The 15,781-nt window shown below is 44.7% G+C and overlaps 1 protein-coding gene across 1 annotated transcript; it reads left to right on the forward strand.

The window, feature by feature from the left end:
- Positions 1-203: 203 nt before the first annotated feature.
- On the forward strand, positions 204-9,044 carry LOC120945613 (perilipin-2-like). The gene is made up of 8 exons (XM_040359924.1): positions 204-312; positions 435-480; positions 2,902-3,097; positions 6,304-6,386; positions 6,499-6,751; positions 7,847-8,031; positions 8,197-8,331; positions 8,405-9,044. The coding sequence occupies exons 2-8, from the start codon at positions 445-447 to the stop codon at positions 8,774-8,776; spliced, it is 1,260 nt and encodes a 419-aa protein (XP_040215858.1). The 5' UTR covers positions 204-312; positions 435-444; the 3' UTR covers positions 8,777-9,044.
- The last annotated feature ends 6,737 nt before the right edge of the window (positions 9,045-15,781 follow it).

A 15,781-nucleotide genomic window follows, 5' to 3' on the forward strand; every position in this document is an offset into this window, starting at 1 on the left:
TGTAGGGTTGCCACCGCATCCATTTAAACCCAAATACATTTGAATTACACAGGTTCTGAGACTAATTAAATGCAGATAAGGCGACAAGTGAGTTTAATTACCACCTTAATTAGCCACAGAACCAGTGTAATTCATATGTGTTTGGGTTTAAAGGGATGAGGCGACAATTCTAGACAGCTGATGGTGAGGGAAGGCAGGTCTGAGTGATGGAGGCGGGGCCGAACGCCCTATAAATAAGTGAACAGCCCTTCTCCTCGTTATTCAGTCTCTGGTGAGCTTGTGGTGTTCTAGGAAGTGCTGTGTGTCTTTGTGGTACGTATATGGTCTGTTTGGGTCTTCACACTCACTGGAGTGGTTTCTGGTGTACCTATGTCCTCTTGGCTGAGCTCTCTATGGTTGTGCGCTTCTTTTCATGTGTGTTTTCTCCTCTTTAGGTTCTACATTATGGCTGAAGTAGTGGAACAGCAACAAGAGCAACAGGTAATTCCAGGAGCTACCATAGGGCCTGCCTCTCCTTCTGCTCTAATGACCTGATCTACACCCACGGCTCTGATCCTCTTTCCTTATCAATGACCCTTTTTATGACCCATGATGGAGGATTTCCCAATATTAGGCTGGTATTGCTAGGATTCCAGGGAGCATGGCAGTCAGCTGATGCAGCTTTTCTATCCTACAGCCAGTCTGAGGTGTCTCGAGTGTATGGGTGGTGCAGGTCCCCCTGCCCACCTCCCCTTGTTTTGATGTGATCTGTTCCCAGGTGGGCATAGATTACTGTTGTTGCTAGAAACCATAATCTGATCACATTGGAACATTTTAACAAATATACAAGTTACAGACAAACCTTGTTCTCAAAGTGATATGAAGGCCTCATGGTGGGGTGGATCCCCCCAATTCTGCCTTTACTGGGTCCACCCCCAATTCTGCCTTTACAACACTCTAGGGCTAGGTTTACACTGGTGCAATGTGGCACCCACTAGGATTCCTGTGTGGGTTCCCACGTTGTACCAGAATCGCAGGCCGGCCACACTGCTCTGCTGCGGTTGTCAGTATAAAGTTAATGACACCCCCAAATCTGTTTGCATAACAGTGCCCACTATGAAATCTGATTGCATGGGTCTGAACAGCCATGCAATCTAATTCCAGTGCAGACCAAAAAAAGGTCCTGCACCATTTTGGTGCAAATGCGATTTCAGCCATACCAACTGTGGCTGAATTTGCATTGCACAAACCTTTTATGTGATGTGCATGGGAATATGCTGTGATGCAATGTCTGCAATTGCATAAATGTACCCAGCCTAAAATTAAAGGTAGAACTATAGGCAACACCCCCCCCCCCCCACATAGCTGCCAGCAGTGATCATTTGTATTCTGGGAGACCTTCCACAGTCAGAATACAATAGCGGGAGCAATTTCCTTATCAACAGTGATGGAAATTTAGTTGTTTTCTTTGCTTGTGTAGCAGACTGCTCCTGTTGGGCAGGCGCTGCTTTAAATTTAGAGGGGAGATTGAGTGTTGACTCAGACTTGTGTAATTTTGGCTAAATTTGGCCTGTTTCAGCCATGGCTGAGATGGGAATAACCACCGTTGTTCATCTGGGGCTGTTATCACTCCAGGCCAAAGGGTGGCAGCAGTTTAGGGTGATATTGGGTGTCCCCCTTGGCAGCCAATCGGTGGGGGTTGGTCGTCCGGCTGTGGAGGGGTACTTGAACAGACGTCACTGGCTCGAGGTTGTCTGAGATTGGTCTGTCGTCCCACCACCTCGTGCCCCTCCTGGACGGGGGTGCGTGTTCCTGGCTGCGGGTCCACGCTGGTCTGGGGTTGTGATCTGTTCAAGTAGGCCCAGTAGTCAGACAGGGTCTGCGCTTTTAAGGTAATCCTGTGCTGTCCATCCTGGAGGGAGGAAGCCGCTTGATGGAAGGACCTATCTCGGGAGAGGCCTGGAAACTTCATCGAAGGATGCACCATGTACTGAGAGGCTTGATGATCGCCTATCAGACTTGAGTTCTACGAAAGTTTATCTGGAGAGATCTGGGTGCTGAATCCTGTGTCAGGTGGTTCTGGACCAACAGTGTGTCCATTCAAAGGAAGGTCTGTGGCAGAGACTGTACTTTGTTCCGTGCGCTAGGCCGGAGAGAAGGACCTATCCGGGTGCGCAAACTCACTCTGGCTAGAGTGGCGACGAAAGCTATTGCTGGAAGTAGGGAGTGTTTCCTGATTGAAATTAGGCAACCGAACCGATCTACCTGTTTACCCTTCTACCCCTTCAACCTTCTTATTTATTACCAAGTTCTTCAAAATAAATCTAAGTAAAGTGTGGACATTTAACTTTTTCAACTCTCATCTATTCCCCTAGACAGCGAGGAGAAAGAGGTAACATGCCGCCCGAAAATAACCAGCAGCTCCTTCAGGGGGGTAGTGCTACACTTAGGCTGGCCATACATTCTAACATTTTCTTATTAAATTTCCTTAGATTTTAGGTTTACCTATGCAGTATAAGGGCCTGCCTGATTGCATACAGATCCTATGTGCATAGGTTTGACCCCCATATTGGATGCTTTTGGTAAATCTAAAGGAAAATTGTATAATGCTTTAGTGAGGCTTGATAAAGATTGGGTGGTGGGGTTTGTATTGCCTTACAAAAGGGATCTACTCCCAGCTTGTGGGCTGGGGTTTTGTAGAGGCTAAGCAGCACTTCAGTTTTTGGTGATGGGCGACTTCAGTCTGTAGTTAGGCATACAATATGTTGACTTCCACACTGACTCTTATTTGCATCTTTTAAAATGTATGGTTGAACGTTATAACTTATGTAACTGCTGCACTTGCCATCTAAGTGAGCTGATGACTATAACCTCAAATGTCTGGAAGCATGCTGATGTATAACCCTTTGCTTTCCTCAACAGAATGTCGTGGTTAGGTTTATTAACCTTCCCTTGGTGAGCTCAACCTATGATATAGTGTCTTCCGTTTATGTGAACACTAAAGATGCCCATCCTTACCTGAAATCTGTTTGCGGCGTGGCAGAGAAGAGTGCGAAGACCATTACTACAGTGGCTGTTAATGGAGCTATGCCAATAATACACAAACTGGAACCTCAGAGTATGTGGCTATATTAATTTATTTTTTTTATATATACACATTATCTGTGCCCCTTTCTGATCATGTGCTGGTCGGAGCGGAAGGACTATTTCTTCAGTTTCGGGTTCTTGACCGTTCCGATTCCCCGTTTGCATGTTCTTTTGCCTTGGCTCAAGTCCTGGCCAGTCACTTGCCCTCCCCGGCAGGGTGATTTTTTTTTTTTTTCTGCTGCCCACCCAGTAGCTGGGGCCCGGAAAGTTAAGAGGCTGTGAGGTGGCGACAGGCAGGGTGACTCGGCTGACAGCGTCCAGCAGAAGAAACAGGGGAAGCGGATATGATTGTGGGGCTGCCAGTGCCTTCAAGGCTTCAACGCAGGTGTGCTTTGTGAGTGTCAGTGCAATGTAGTATATTTGCAATCAGCGTGTCTCTCTGACATCATGGCTCTGGCTGGCAGTGCTGACGGAGCCATGGAGTTCCTGCTGCTTGTGTTATGATGACCGACCTATAACAAATTTTACTGTGCCCGACACTCTATGCCTCACGGTTACCTGTACAGTGGTCTGCCCATGTAAACAAGGCAGATCACCCTTTTCAGCATAGAAGACATTGATCCTGTGTTCCTGCAAAGCAGAGACAGGGATATGCCTTTGTAAAAGTGCCCCCCCCCCCCTCAGTGAGAACACTGGTTAGGAACACATTTACCCCTTTGATCGCCCCTGCTTTTAACCCCTTCCCAGCCAGTATCATTAGTAGTGACGGTGCATATTTTTGCCACTAATCCCAGTGCTAAACCTTTCATTAAATTTATAAATTGCTGCATTTGTAAACTTTAAAAGCCAGTATAAAGGAATAGTAGTGGTAAAAAAGCCATTGTGGATTTAATTAACCTCTTTTTTTTTTTTTTTTTTTTTTTTTTTAGGGGGTGTGTCCTATGCCTACATGTTTGTAGTAGGTGTCCCTCATTCCCATCTCAATGTTGGGAGGGTTTTTTTTTTTTTTTCCCTTCTGCCACAAGTCGCTGATTGCCACCATTACTAGTGTAAAGTCCCCAGATTTCATTTAAAAAATCTGGTCACATTAGGCTAATCTTAACAGCCTGTAAAGTGGAACTTTACCTATAACTTTACCCATAACTTTATCAAATCCTTGTTCGAAAGGAACGTACATTCCACATTGGTAATTGTGCTACCAAAATTTGTGTGCACTGTAACCACTTGCCGACCAGCTGCCGTCATTTTACGGCGGCAGGTCGGCTCTCCTGGGCGAGGGCACATGGCTATACGGCGGCTCTTTGAGCGGCCACTAGGGGCGTGTGCGCTTGCCCCCGATTCCCGTGCGCGGGCTCGATCGCCGCCGGGCACCCACGATTGCTCGTTACAGAGCTGGGACCAGGAGCTGTGTGTGTACACACACACACAGCTCCTGGTCCTGTCAGGGGGGGAAATGCTGATCTTCTGTTCATACAATGTATGAACAGAGGATCGGTGTTTCCCCCCTAGTGAGGCCACCCCCCCACAGTAAGAACACACCCAGGGACATGCTTAACCCCAACCCTGCCCCCTAGTGTTAACCCCTTCACTGCCAGTGGCATTTTTATAGTAATCCAATGCATTTTTATAGCACTGATCGCTATAAAAATGCCAATGGTCCCAAAAAAGTGTCAAGTGTCCGCCATAATGTCGCAGTACCAAAAAAAAAAATCACTGATCGCTGCCATTACTAGTAAAAAAAATTTTTAATAAAAATGCCATAAAAATACCCCCTATTTTGTAAACGCTATAACTTTTGCGCAAACCAATCAACGCTTATTTTTCGTAAAAAAAAAAAAAAAAAAAAAAAATATGTAGAATACGTATCGTCCTAAACATCCCCCAAAAATATATAAAAAAAATTTCCTCTTTATTACAGCAAAAAGTAAAAAATATTCATTTTTTTTCAAAATTGTCGCTCTATTTTTGTTTATAGCGCAAAAAATTAACCGCAGAGGTGATCAAATGCCACCAAAAGAAAGCTGGGGGGAAAAAGGATGCCAATTTTGTTTGGGAGCCACGTCGCACGACCGCGCAATTGTCAAAGCGGCGCATTCCTGAATCGCAAAAAGTGCTCTGGTCTTTGGGCAGCAATATGGTCCGGGGGTTAAGTGGGTAAAGTGCCTCCAGCATTTCTGCTTGTGGGCGGCTGCCATTTTGCTGAAGCCCAGAGCCCCTGAACAGCAGTAAACCTTTAGGCTGTCAGCAGATCAGCCTCTAAAATACAGTTGCACTCTATTGTTAGAACTTTGCTGAATTTGTAAACGGTAGGCACTTGCCTGCAAAAGGGGCAATCCTGATTTGATGTAGCACAGTGGTTCTCAACCTGGGGGTCGGGACCCCCTCGGGGGTCAAATGATGATTTGCCAGGGGTCCCCAAATCCTGGGCTGTTCCTGAAGCCCGCACTGTTCTCCCAGGAATGGAGATAAGAGGGGGAGGGACAAAGAAGATGGGAGAGAAAGGGGAAAAAAAAGAGAGCAAGAAAGACAGGGGGAGGGATGGGGGGGGAAAAAACAAGGAATTAGGATAGAGAGAGATGAAAGGGAAAGAAAGGAGAACAAAGAGAGTGGTACACCCAAAAATGTACTATAAGGGTTTTTAATACTGTACGAGTGGAAGGCACTCAGGGAGCGCTAAATGTCCGTGGGTTAGGGGTGAAAATTACTTGTCTTGCCTTGGGTGCTTTCAACCCACGCTATGAAAATAATTTTACTGTTAGGGGTCCCCACAACCTGGGAAATTTTATCAAGGGGTCACAGCACTAGAAGGTTGAGAACCACTGATCTAGCAGGACAAATTCACTTAAAGATGGCAAAAGTCGGTAATGTCAACTTTTTCTTGCTAAGTTTCTTCTAATTACGATTGGAGGACGGCATGTTTTGTTGCAGTAAACAGCACTTTTATGGGGTGGGGTGTTGTAGTGCTAGGGAGCCTCAATGCCAAAATATCAAACTAGTAAAATGTTTTTGAGCTCATATTTAAGCATGCAGTTTGATCAGTCTCCAGTCTGTAGAATTTTTTGTAGCTGTAAATTTTTGCAGAGCCAGGAAGCTTGGTTTTTCGGCAACTTGTGTAAGTAGGTGAAATGTCATATAGCTAGACAGTGTTGCTCAGTGTTTCACCCTGAACTTTACTGCAGAGCTGTGTAATCTTTGATACTGGTTGCATCAGACTGAAATATTTTTTCCATCTTTTAGTTGCCATGGCAAACAACCTTGCTTGTTTTGGGCTTGACAAGATTGAAGAGAGGCTGCCTATTTTGTATCAGCCTAGTGACAAGGTAGCCTGTATTTAACAGTTTACATTTTAAACAAACTTTTTTTTTTTTTCTCTCTTCTCTAGCTGCAATAACATTAATCGCTTTGTGTAAATTTTTTTTTTTTTTTTTTTAGGTTTTTGCTAATGCCTCTGAGACTGTTGTTGGTGCCAAAGATGCTGTGATTAATGGCATAACAGGAGTGGTTGATAAGACCAGGGGAGCTGTGTTTGGCAGCCTGGAGATGACCAAGGCTGTTGTGAATGGAAGTATTAACACTGTGCTTGGGAGTAATGCAGTGCGTAAGATGAGCAGTGGTGTTGATATTGCACTTACGAAGTCCGAGACTCTTCTGGAACAATATCTGCCACCAACTGATGAGGAGCTAGGTAAGTGCTGAGATTTTAAAGGTATTGCTGGGAACTAATCCTAACAAATTTATCCTGTGACTTGCAAGTTTAATTTTACACCCTAAAATCAAAGTGGTTTACTGGACTCATATTGTAAAATATCCCTCCATGGGTCCAGAGCTGTAAGAGCCATGCAGTGGTCAGGATTTATTATCTTTATGGCCTTATATTCAGTGCTGCCACAGCGTTGTTGTGTTCCATCCTGCAGTACTGCATGGAACAGGCATTTTAAATCCGACAGTGTAAGATCATCACCTTGCAAAAAGTAAACTGACCATTTTTAAGCAGTTTAGCATTTGGAACATTAAGCACCCCAGCAGTGTTTCCAACGCTGTCATGCTTGGCAAAGCTATGCTCACTTTGAGCAAAGTGAGCACCCCCAACAGGGATGCCAGTACATGTGCAGTCCTTATCATTGATGACCACACTCCCCCCCCCCCCCCCCCCCCCCCCCCCAATTATCAGAGTTGCAATCAGGGGGGGTACAGGCATTACCCTGGCTTTTTTGTCTGACTTTAGCAACTTGCGACAGAGAGAAGACTTGACTTTGTTTTGTCAGCACCAACCCCCCCCATCTGCTTATCTCGCAGGAGAGAGAAGAGATGACACTTTCGTCACCACCCCTGCTGATCTTGCAGCGGTTCTCTGCTCTGGGGGGGGGGGGGGGGGGGCGCCTGCCTAAAGCTTTGTAAGGGCCCCATAATTTGTGATGGCTGCCCTGGTTGTAGGCCTTAAAAGTGACAGGAGTAACCAGACCACTTTTCCTACTCTGGACAGTTGGCCCTAAACTGAATTCACTGTGCTTCCAGCATATTTGTAGTGCAGAGTCACAAATTAAACTTTAATTCGCTCTAAAGCAAAAACTTTTGGCTCGGCTAAAGTGCTTTTTCTGATTTGCTTTACAGACATTGGATGACAAAAGTACAATTTTGACAAACCAATGGTTTACAGAAAAATGGGCAGAGCACTTTCTGAAAATATAACACATTTTTGTCAACTATTAATGGTAAAGCTGCCAAATGCAGAGTGAATTAACTTTTTTTTTTTTTTTTTTTTTTTTTTTTTTTTCTTTAGCAAAGGAGGCTGCAAAAACAGAGGGGTTTGAGGTACCAACAGGGAATGCAAGCTACTATGTTCGCTTGGGATCACTCTCTACAAAGGCCCGCAAACGTGCTTACCAACAGGCTTTGACAAAATTCAGAGATGCTAAATGCAGAAGCCAGGAAGCTATTGCTCAGCTGAATACCACTGTTGAACTGGTTAGTTCATTGTGTCAATATTGTAGAAGCTTTTTCAGGCTTAAACTGTTTGGTAAAGATTGTTAATTGGCCTGTTATGTTAGTTTACATTACTGTCTGTAAAAAAAAAAAAAAAAAAAAAAAAAAAAAAAAAGTTACCCCCTAACATAGGATTTTTGTCTTTAGATTGAATTTGCCAGAAAGAACATGAGTGATGCCAATCAAAGGGTACATGATGCACAGGGACAGCTGTACAATAAATGGGTGGCATGGACAAAAAGCACAGAACAGAATCCTTGTGGAGACTCTGAAAGCACTGAGGTGAGTATCATTCAGTACTTGAGTAAGAATTTAGCAATGGGTTAGAATGCTTTAATAATACTTCTATCTATAGCAAATTGAATACCGCACTCTGACCATCGCACGGAATCTGACCCATCAACTGCAAACTACATGTCTTTCTCTGGTGTCCAGTGTCAAAGGCCTTCCACAAAACGTCCAGAACAAAGCTCAGAATGTTAGTGCCATGGCTGCAGAATTCTACCAGAATTTTCTCTCCGCCTCTGCTTTTAAAGATCTCTCAGACAGCTTGATGAAAACCAGGAGAGAGAAGTTCACAAATATGAAGGATTCCATGGATGATGTGATGGACTTTTTGGTTAACAACACTCCTCTAAACTGGGTGGTAGATCCCTTTTACTCATTGGCTGGTCGACGTGGGGAGGAAGATCTTGATGTGTCGGACACAACCAGCGAAGCAGAATGAGCTTGCTTCTATTTCAGGAGTCGCTTTGTCCTAAAAGTCACCACTAAATTGGCTTTGAACTGACTTGCCACATTTTGTGCCTCCATCTGAGGCATTCTAGCTTTGCAATAGTGTTGCATGTCCTTACATTTTGTGGTCTTGTCTTAACCTTGGCCAATGCATGCTTGCTTGAGCTCTAATACCCCAGTGAAAACTTGTGTTCCTTTCAGCTGATTTGCTGTAAACTATCACTCTGTTCCATTTTTGTATCAATAAATATTTTGCATTACTTGCTGTTCTTTTGCCCCTTGCTTCAAGTCATGTGCTGCAATGTACTAGTACACAATGACTGTTGCATTTAGAATTCTAGTAAGTTTGTCCTATGTTGCCATAAATTTTCCAAACCAGATCACATACCTTGTATGCACAGTTACATTTTCTTGTGTGGGAAGTGCATCAGTCCTGGGTTCCTTGAGGCCTAATGGTGACCTCAAGTTGGGGACAGCTCACATCCTTCTGTGTAGGAGGGGGTGAGGGAAGTTGCTGAGGTTGGACAAACATAGACCACCACAAAACTGTTTTTGAGTACATCTCGGTACTGCTAAAAAGTAAAAAAAAACATGTAGACATGCATGAATTGCATTAAAATGGTTTGAATATACAAATACTCAAAGGTTTTCCCCCAAGAAATATCTGGAGTGTTTCTCATATATTCAAAAAAGGGTTTGCTACGCTGTATAGGGTGAGTGGAAAAGGACTAAGTGAATATAACTAGTATTATGAAATGGTGATCAGTCAATCAAATTTAAGATCTGTTAAAACAGATGAAACATATGTAACTCTCCAAATATGAAGCCTAAATAAACCTTCAGGTAAAGTGCGTGCAATTGTGCTAAAACAAATGCATAAGGAAAGTCCTCGTAGAATGTTGCATTCAAAAAACCTTCAATATTGCAACAAAGTGCTGGTGTCAAGTTGCCAACGTGGATATCTTAGGCCCCTTTCAGACGGACGGATAGAATGGTGCTTTTAGCTGCGGACTTTCTATTTTTCTACCGCAGCTAAAAGCACACTGTTTTCCTATGGCCCCATTCACACAGTGTTTGCGTGCAATTACGTTACATGCGGTTTGGTGCAAATAGAATTGAATGCGTCCAGGTGCGATGTAGCGCAGCTATATGCACATAACCGCAGTCTTTTTTGTCAACTGCGGATAGCAGGGTTTTAGAATTCAAGCGACCCAAACAAAAAATAAAAAGGGTTGCTATGGAAATGAATACCGCAGCTAAACGCAGCCGCAATTAAACGCATGTTATCGCAATGTGCAAATGCAGCTAATCGCAGTGCCTGGAGCCTTGAATTTCACAAAACATTTGTAGTGCTTTTAACTGCGGCAAAACAGCCGTCTGTCTAATAGCAAAGTTTTTTTTTTTTTGTTTTTTTTTTCCTTCCCCTTGTGATTAGTGAGGATGTTGCCTTGCTGTTGTAAGGTAACTATATATATATATATATATATATATATATATATATATATATATATATATATATATATATATATATATATGAGAGATCTGTCTGGGTACAAGCAGCATAGACTCCAGACGTTTTCTGGTGAGGTGTCTCTTGATACTGTTTAGAGATCTAAGGTAAAACAGTCTCCCTATGGGGCCCTGTCTGATACCGTTTTTATCGGCGTATAATGCGCACTTTTCTTCTCCTTTAAAATCGTGGGTGCGTGTTATACGCCAATCCTCTCTGTCTCAGTGCGCTGCCGACAGACCGAGCCGAGTGTCCTGGGCACTCGGCTAGGCCCACAGCCATGCGAGAGGAGCCGGAAATCTGTCTCGGAGCAGCTCGACCAAGGCGCCAAACACAACGCTGCAACCCCCGGCAGATGGACACCGACAAGGCCGGACAAGGCCACCAATGGACGCCGGGCAAGCCAGCAGATGGCTGGACGGCCGCCAGGCAAGACAGAAGACGGACGCTGGGCAAGACATCCAAAATGTTTTTTTTTTTTTTCCCTTCTGAGCTTGGGGTGCGTGTTATACACCGATAAATACGGTATATCAGCAGTGATCCTGACTAAGGGAGATGAGAGATATTGTATATATTTACGCCAATGGTGTAGTAGTTTAAAATATTGATAAAACGCAAATCGGGGTACTCACAAAGTGCATAAAAAAAGCAGCATGCTCACACATCACCGCCGGTGTCTCGATGTGTATTTGTCACGTGACTTCTAATGATGTACTGTGACGAATACGCATTGAGGTGACGTGTGTGAGCATAGTGCTCGTTTTATGATGATGGGGGGGGGGGGGGGCGAAGGAGCACTTTCCTATTTGATATCCAGGTAACTTGACACTGGCACTTTGTTGCTGTTTTGCACATGAATACTGAAGTTTATACTGTGTTTAGAGTTGAGCGGACACCTGGAAGTTCGGGTTCGGCTGAACTTCGAAAAAAAAGTCCAGCTTCGGGACCTGAACTTGACCCCGAACCCCATTGAAATCAATGGGGACCAGAACTTTTGAGTACTAAAATGTCTCTAAAAAAGTAATGGAAAGGGCTAGAGGGCTGCAAATGGCAGCAACATGTTGGTAAGAGCATGGCAAGTACTCTGCGAAAAAATAAAGATAGGGAAATAACTTAATGCATAAAAATAAAAAAATAAATAATCTTTACCTAGGAGGGCGAGGTCCATATGGAGTAGGAGGTTGATGTTTTGTGCTAAATGGATGTTTTTTGAATAGCACAATAGAAGAAAGGTATCTAACACAGTAACATATGCAGTGCTGGTGTAATTTGATTTCTGAAGCAGGACTGACTCTTATATATTTATCTTTCTAAAACCAACACCAGGAACCTTTCCCTAAAGTATCTAAAGCAGAGTGACTTGCTGTGCTATGTAGATCGCTGAGTAAGTTGATTTCTGAAGCAGGACAGTCTGACTCCTATCTAATTCTTTCCCTCAGAGCAGCAGCAGCGCCAGCCTTTCCCTACACTATCTAAAGCAGAGAGCTTTGCTGTGCTCTGTGCCTCTAGCTTATATAAATGCTGGGTCACATGCTGCACTGGCCAATCACAGCCATGCCATTAGTAGGCATGGCTGTGATTGTTTCTAGGTCACACAAGTTAAACAAATGTTGATTGGCTGCCCTGCAGCGCACCATTACATTGCCGAACACCGAACTTTCAGTAAATTTGTCCGGGTATCAAAAGTCCGGTACGAACCCAAACTTTACAGTTCGGGTTCGCTCAACCCTAACTGTGTTGGAATATTGAAGATTTTTGAATACAACATTCTATTTGAGGACACTTTTTTGTTATGCATGTTTTTTGCATTTTACCTTATTAAGGTTTATATATTTTGGCTTCATATTTGTTTTAGTGTTACATATGTTTCAACATGTTTTACATTTGATCACTATTTCTTAATACTAGTTATATTCACTTAGTGCTTTTCCACTCTACACAGCGCAGCATTACTTCCCTTTTTGACTATTTTTGGTTTGATATACTCAGTGCTGCAGCCGTATTTCCCCCCCCCCCCCCCCCACACCTTGGTAGCGCGGGCATACTCCACATATCCACTGTTTCTCATGTATTAACCAATCCTCTAGTCCTGACAAAGCAGGGTTTGTACCGTGTCATCTATAGGACATAAAACGGACATAAAAAAAATGATATCAAACATAATAAACGGGTAAAGTTCTGCAGTAATACTGGAAAGTTGCTTACCCAACAAGTCAATTGCCAAGTATAAAGCCTCATGCACACTCCCCCCCCCCCCCCCCCTACAGTCACTCATGTACACAGGCTGTCATCAGCAGTCTTGGACAGTAAAAAAAAACTAGTGGAGTTTCTATTTTTTTTTTTTTTGTGTAAAAACGCTCTAATATTGAAACATCTATACACTCAAACATCGCTCACCAGTTGTTTTGATCCATGGGGGGGAAGTTTTCTTCAAAAGCTTATATGGAAAAACGCTACTCCTGCAGTCAGATTGCATCAACAGTGGGAGGATTTTAAAGAGCCATATGCTTTAATGACTGCTACAAGCGAGTATGTGGCAGACAGTAAAAACCTCAGTACCCTCATTTTAATAAAACTGTTCTGTTGCATATCCTCTACTACACACAGCTAACCTTAAAGTGATATTCCCTTTTCGTCTTTCAGGACAACCACAAATGAGACCTTGGCTCCTCCCCTTCCTTTGGAAACACTGCACCAGCCCATACATTGTAACCTCCCTCTGCCAGACCTCAATTATTTGTGTTTCCTCCAGTGGGGGAGACACTGTGCTTGGAACCAGGTCTAAAAGAGTCTATGGGCTATTTTGAAGCTCTGTAAATGAGGCAGGGCCGCAGCATGGCACATACCTGATGCATGGGTTGCTTTGCCAAGTGCAGGTGGAAGACAGGGGGCCCGCTTTCACATCTCCGCAATTTGGAATCAGGTGGGCTGGATGGCGTGCGTTTCCATTTGACCCGAGACTTACGGGTCATAGGGCTGATAGGGGGCCTCCACAGGCTGGAGAGGAGTCAGGAACATGGCACAGGCAGTGTGAGACTTCACAGGCAGTTCATGTCTGAAGTGGACACTTTGTGCAAATATTGTGTAGCAACAATTACAAAATGATATGTTAAAAGTGTTTATTAAATGTGTACATTTGGACACAGTCATAATGATAAAAATTTGAATCTCCAGTCACAAGAATAAAACCCATACACACAGTCACAAAATTGCAATTACTGTTGTACATAGCAAGGACATCTGTATATGTTGAATTTCTGACACGTTTCGATCCCTAATGTGGGATCTTCTTCAGAGGATTTATAGTTTGCTGTAATGGAATAAGTAATGAATTTAAATCCTATACCTAGGTGTATACCCAATGGTTAGAAAACAAAATATATAGTTACCAATCCTGTGTTGTAGGAACAGTATTCGTAACTGTGGAGTCCCATCACATATGTTAAAAAGAGATCCCAGTGGTCTCCCGGCTGCTGAACCTCCCAGAATGCGGTGCCGCCAAGCCATGTTTGACTTGCAGAGAGTCATGCTTTCTTCACATTCCCACACATCCAATTCACGCTTTTTCCCTTTTCATTTTATTTGTTCTTCCTAACCTCAGCTCTTCATTACATTACCTTTTCACTGCCTCTCACCACCCTCCCTCTCCCCCTCTTCACATCCTTCCACTTTTCTATTTTCTCCCTTTTCCCTTGTCACTTTCCCTCCCCCCTGGGATTCACTGCCCAAGTTCCCATTCCTTCACTTCCCTCTCTTTTTTTCTCCCCCCTTCTTTCTTGGTACCTTATGCCATGCAGAACTCTGAGCATAATGGTTCAATATTTTCATGTTAAACACATAAGTATTCATTATGTTTTTCCCCCTTTCTCCCTTCCCCTCCATGCAGACCATCATGTGGACTCCTTTTTTCATTACCTGTTACTCCTTGTAGGCTGCTGGGCAGTGGCGGCCCGTCCATAGAGGGTGCTCGGGCGCCGCCCCCCCAAGCTGTAAAAGAAAAAAAATATTTTTTTTAAATGTCACTTTAAGAGTGACCAGGCGCCGGACATGCGGCGGTCTATGGGAAGGTTCCCAGCCTGAAATCAGCTGATTGCAGGCTGGGAAGCTGATTTGCCCGTGTTTAGGGCGTGTGCAGGGCGCAAGCTGTGCGCTCGCACACACTCCCACTGTACTTCCATTTGTTAAAATGCCCTAGTGGTGTCATGGGATTGGCACAGCAGGGACCAGAGTAGAGGTCAGTGGGCAGTGCCATTTAAATCACTTCCGGTTTCTGGAGCGCTTGTGGGGGCATCAGAGGAGCGGCGCCATTGAAGGTAAGCAGCCACATTCATACCTCTATTCCCCTCAGCTAAAACCATCCAATTTCCTGCCACCACCAGCGCCAGCCTCACCGCCACTGGGCCCCGCAGCATCTCTTGGAGTCTCTGTGCTAGTATTGCCACTGCCAGCCAGCCCCGCCACCACCAGCAGCACCCCCTGCAGTTGAAAGCGAGATTCCCGCTCCCCTCTCCAGAGTCCCGCCACTCCGGAGCAGCACTGCACACAGATTCAAGTCTGTATGCTCTGATCAAACTGACTGTGAAGGGAGGGGGTCCTGCTTCACCTTTGCCCCCAGCTATTCACTTGTAATCTGCTGGTAAAGACAGAGACATGTGAGAGGACCTCTCCTGCCAGGCACATGTCTCTGTCTTTACCAGCAGATTACGAGTGAATAGCTGGGGGCAAGGGTGAAGCAGGACCCCCTCCCTTCACAGTCAGTTTGATCCGAGCATACAGACTTGAATCTGTGTGCAGTGCTGCTCCGGAGCGGAGTGGTGCAATGGGACTGGAGAGGAGAGCAGAAGGGAGGGGGGATGGGGGACTGCTGATCGTAGCAAATACTTCTCCCATTCACCACTAAATCTCTCTCTCATATCTGTCTGTCTTATCTATCTATCTCTCATTCTTCCCCTTAGACCTGTAGCGCTTGTGTATTTTCAGTACCGGTGCTATTCTAAATTTAAGGGGGATGAGAGAGTTAGTTAACTCTTACAGTTGATTTGTTTAAATTGAGTCTCTGCTTCAGCTGGGCTGTACTGCTATACCACCCCGGGGCGACGGGTGGCGCCAGTGGAGTTTAGGCTGGGGTGCCTCTTGCCAGCAGCCAATCAGGAGGGAGTTTCTCTTGCGGGGCATGCTGGGGGAAGGTATTTCTGGAGCAGACACCATTGGGTGGGGTTCTTGTTCCTGGTGTGGCACCCACCTTCAGGGTGACCACACATCACGGCCCCCGGCGAGATGGCCTACCAGGCCGGGGTGCGCGTGCCACACGGTGTTCCTGGTTCCAGGACCATGTTGGCCCGGAGAAATTGAAGCTGTGGCGGGGCCCCAGTGATCGACTGGGTGTAACAATACGCCAAATTAGTTTCAGGTTTATGGATCGCAACTGCGGAGACTTCTCAGGTTCGAACCCAGGTTTCACTCTTAACTCAGTTAAGAGTTTGGGTT

This window comes from Rana temporaria, chromosome 1 (genome assembly GCF_905171775.1).
Source record: "Rana temporaria chromosome 1, aRanTem1.1, whole genome shotgun sequence".
Taxonomy (NCBI): Eukaryota; Metazoa; Chordata; class Amphibia; order Anura; family Ranidae; genus Rana; species Rana temporaria.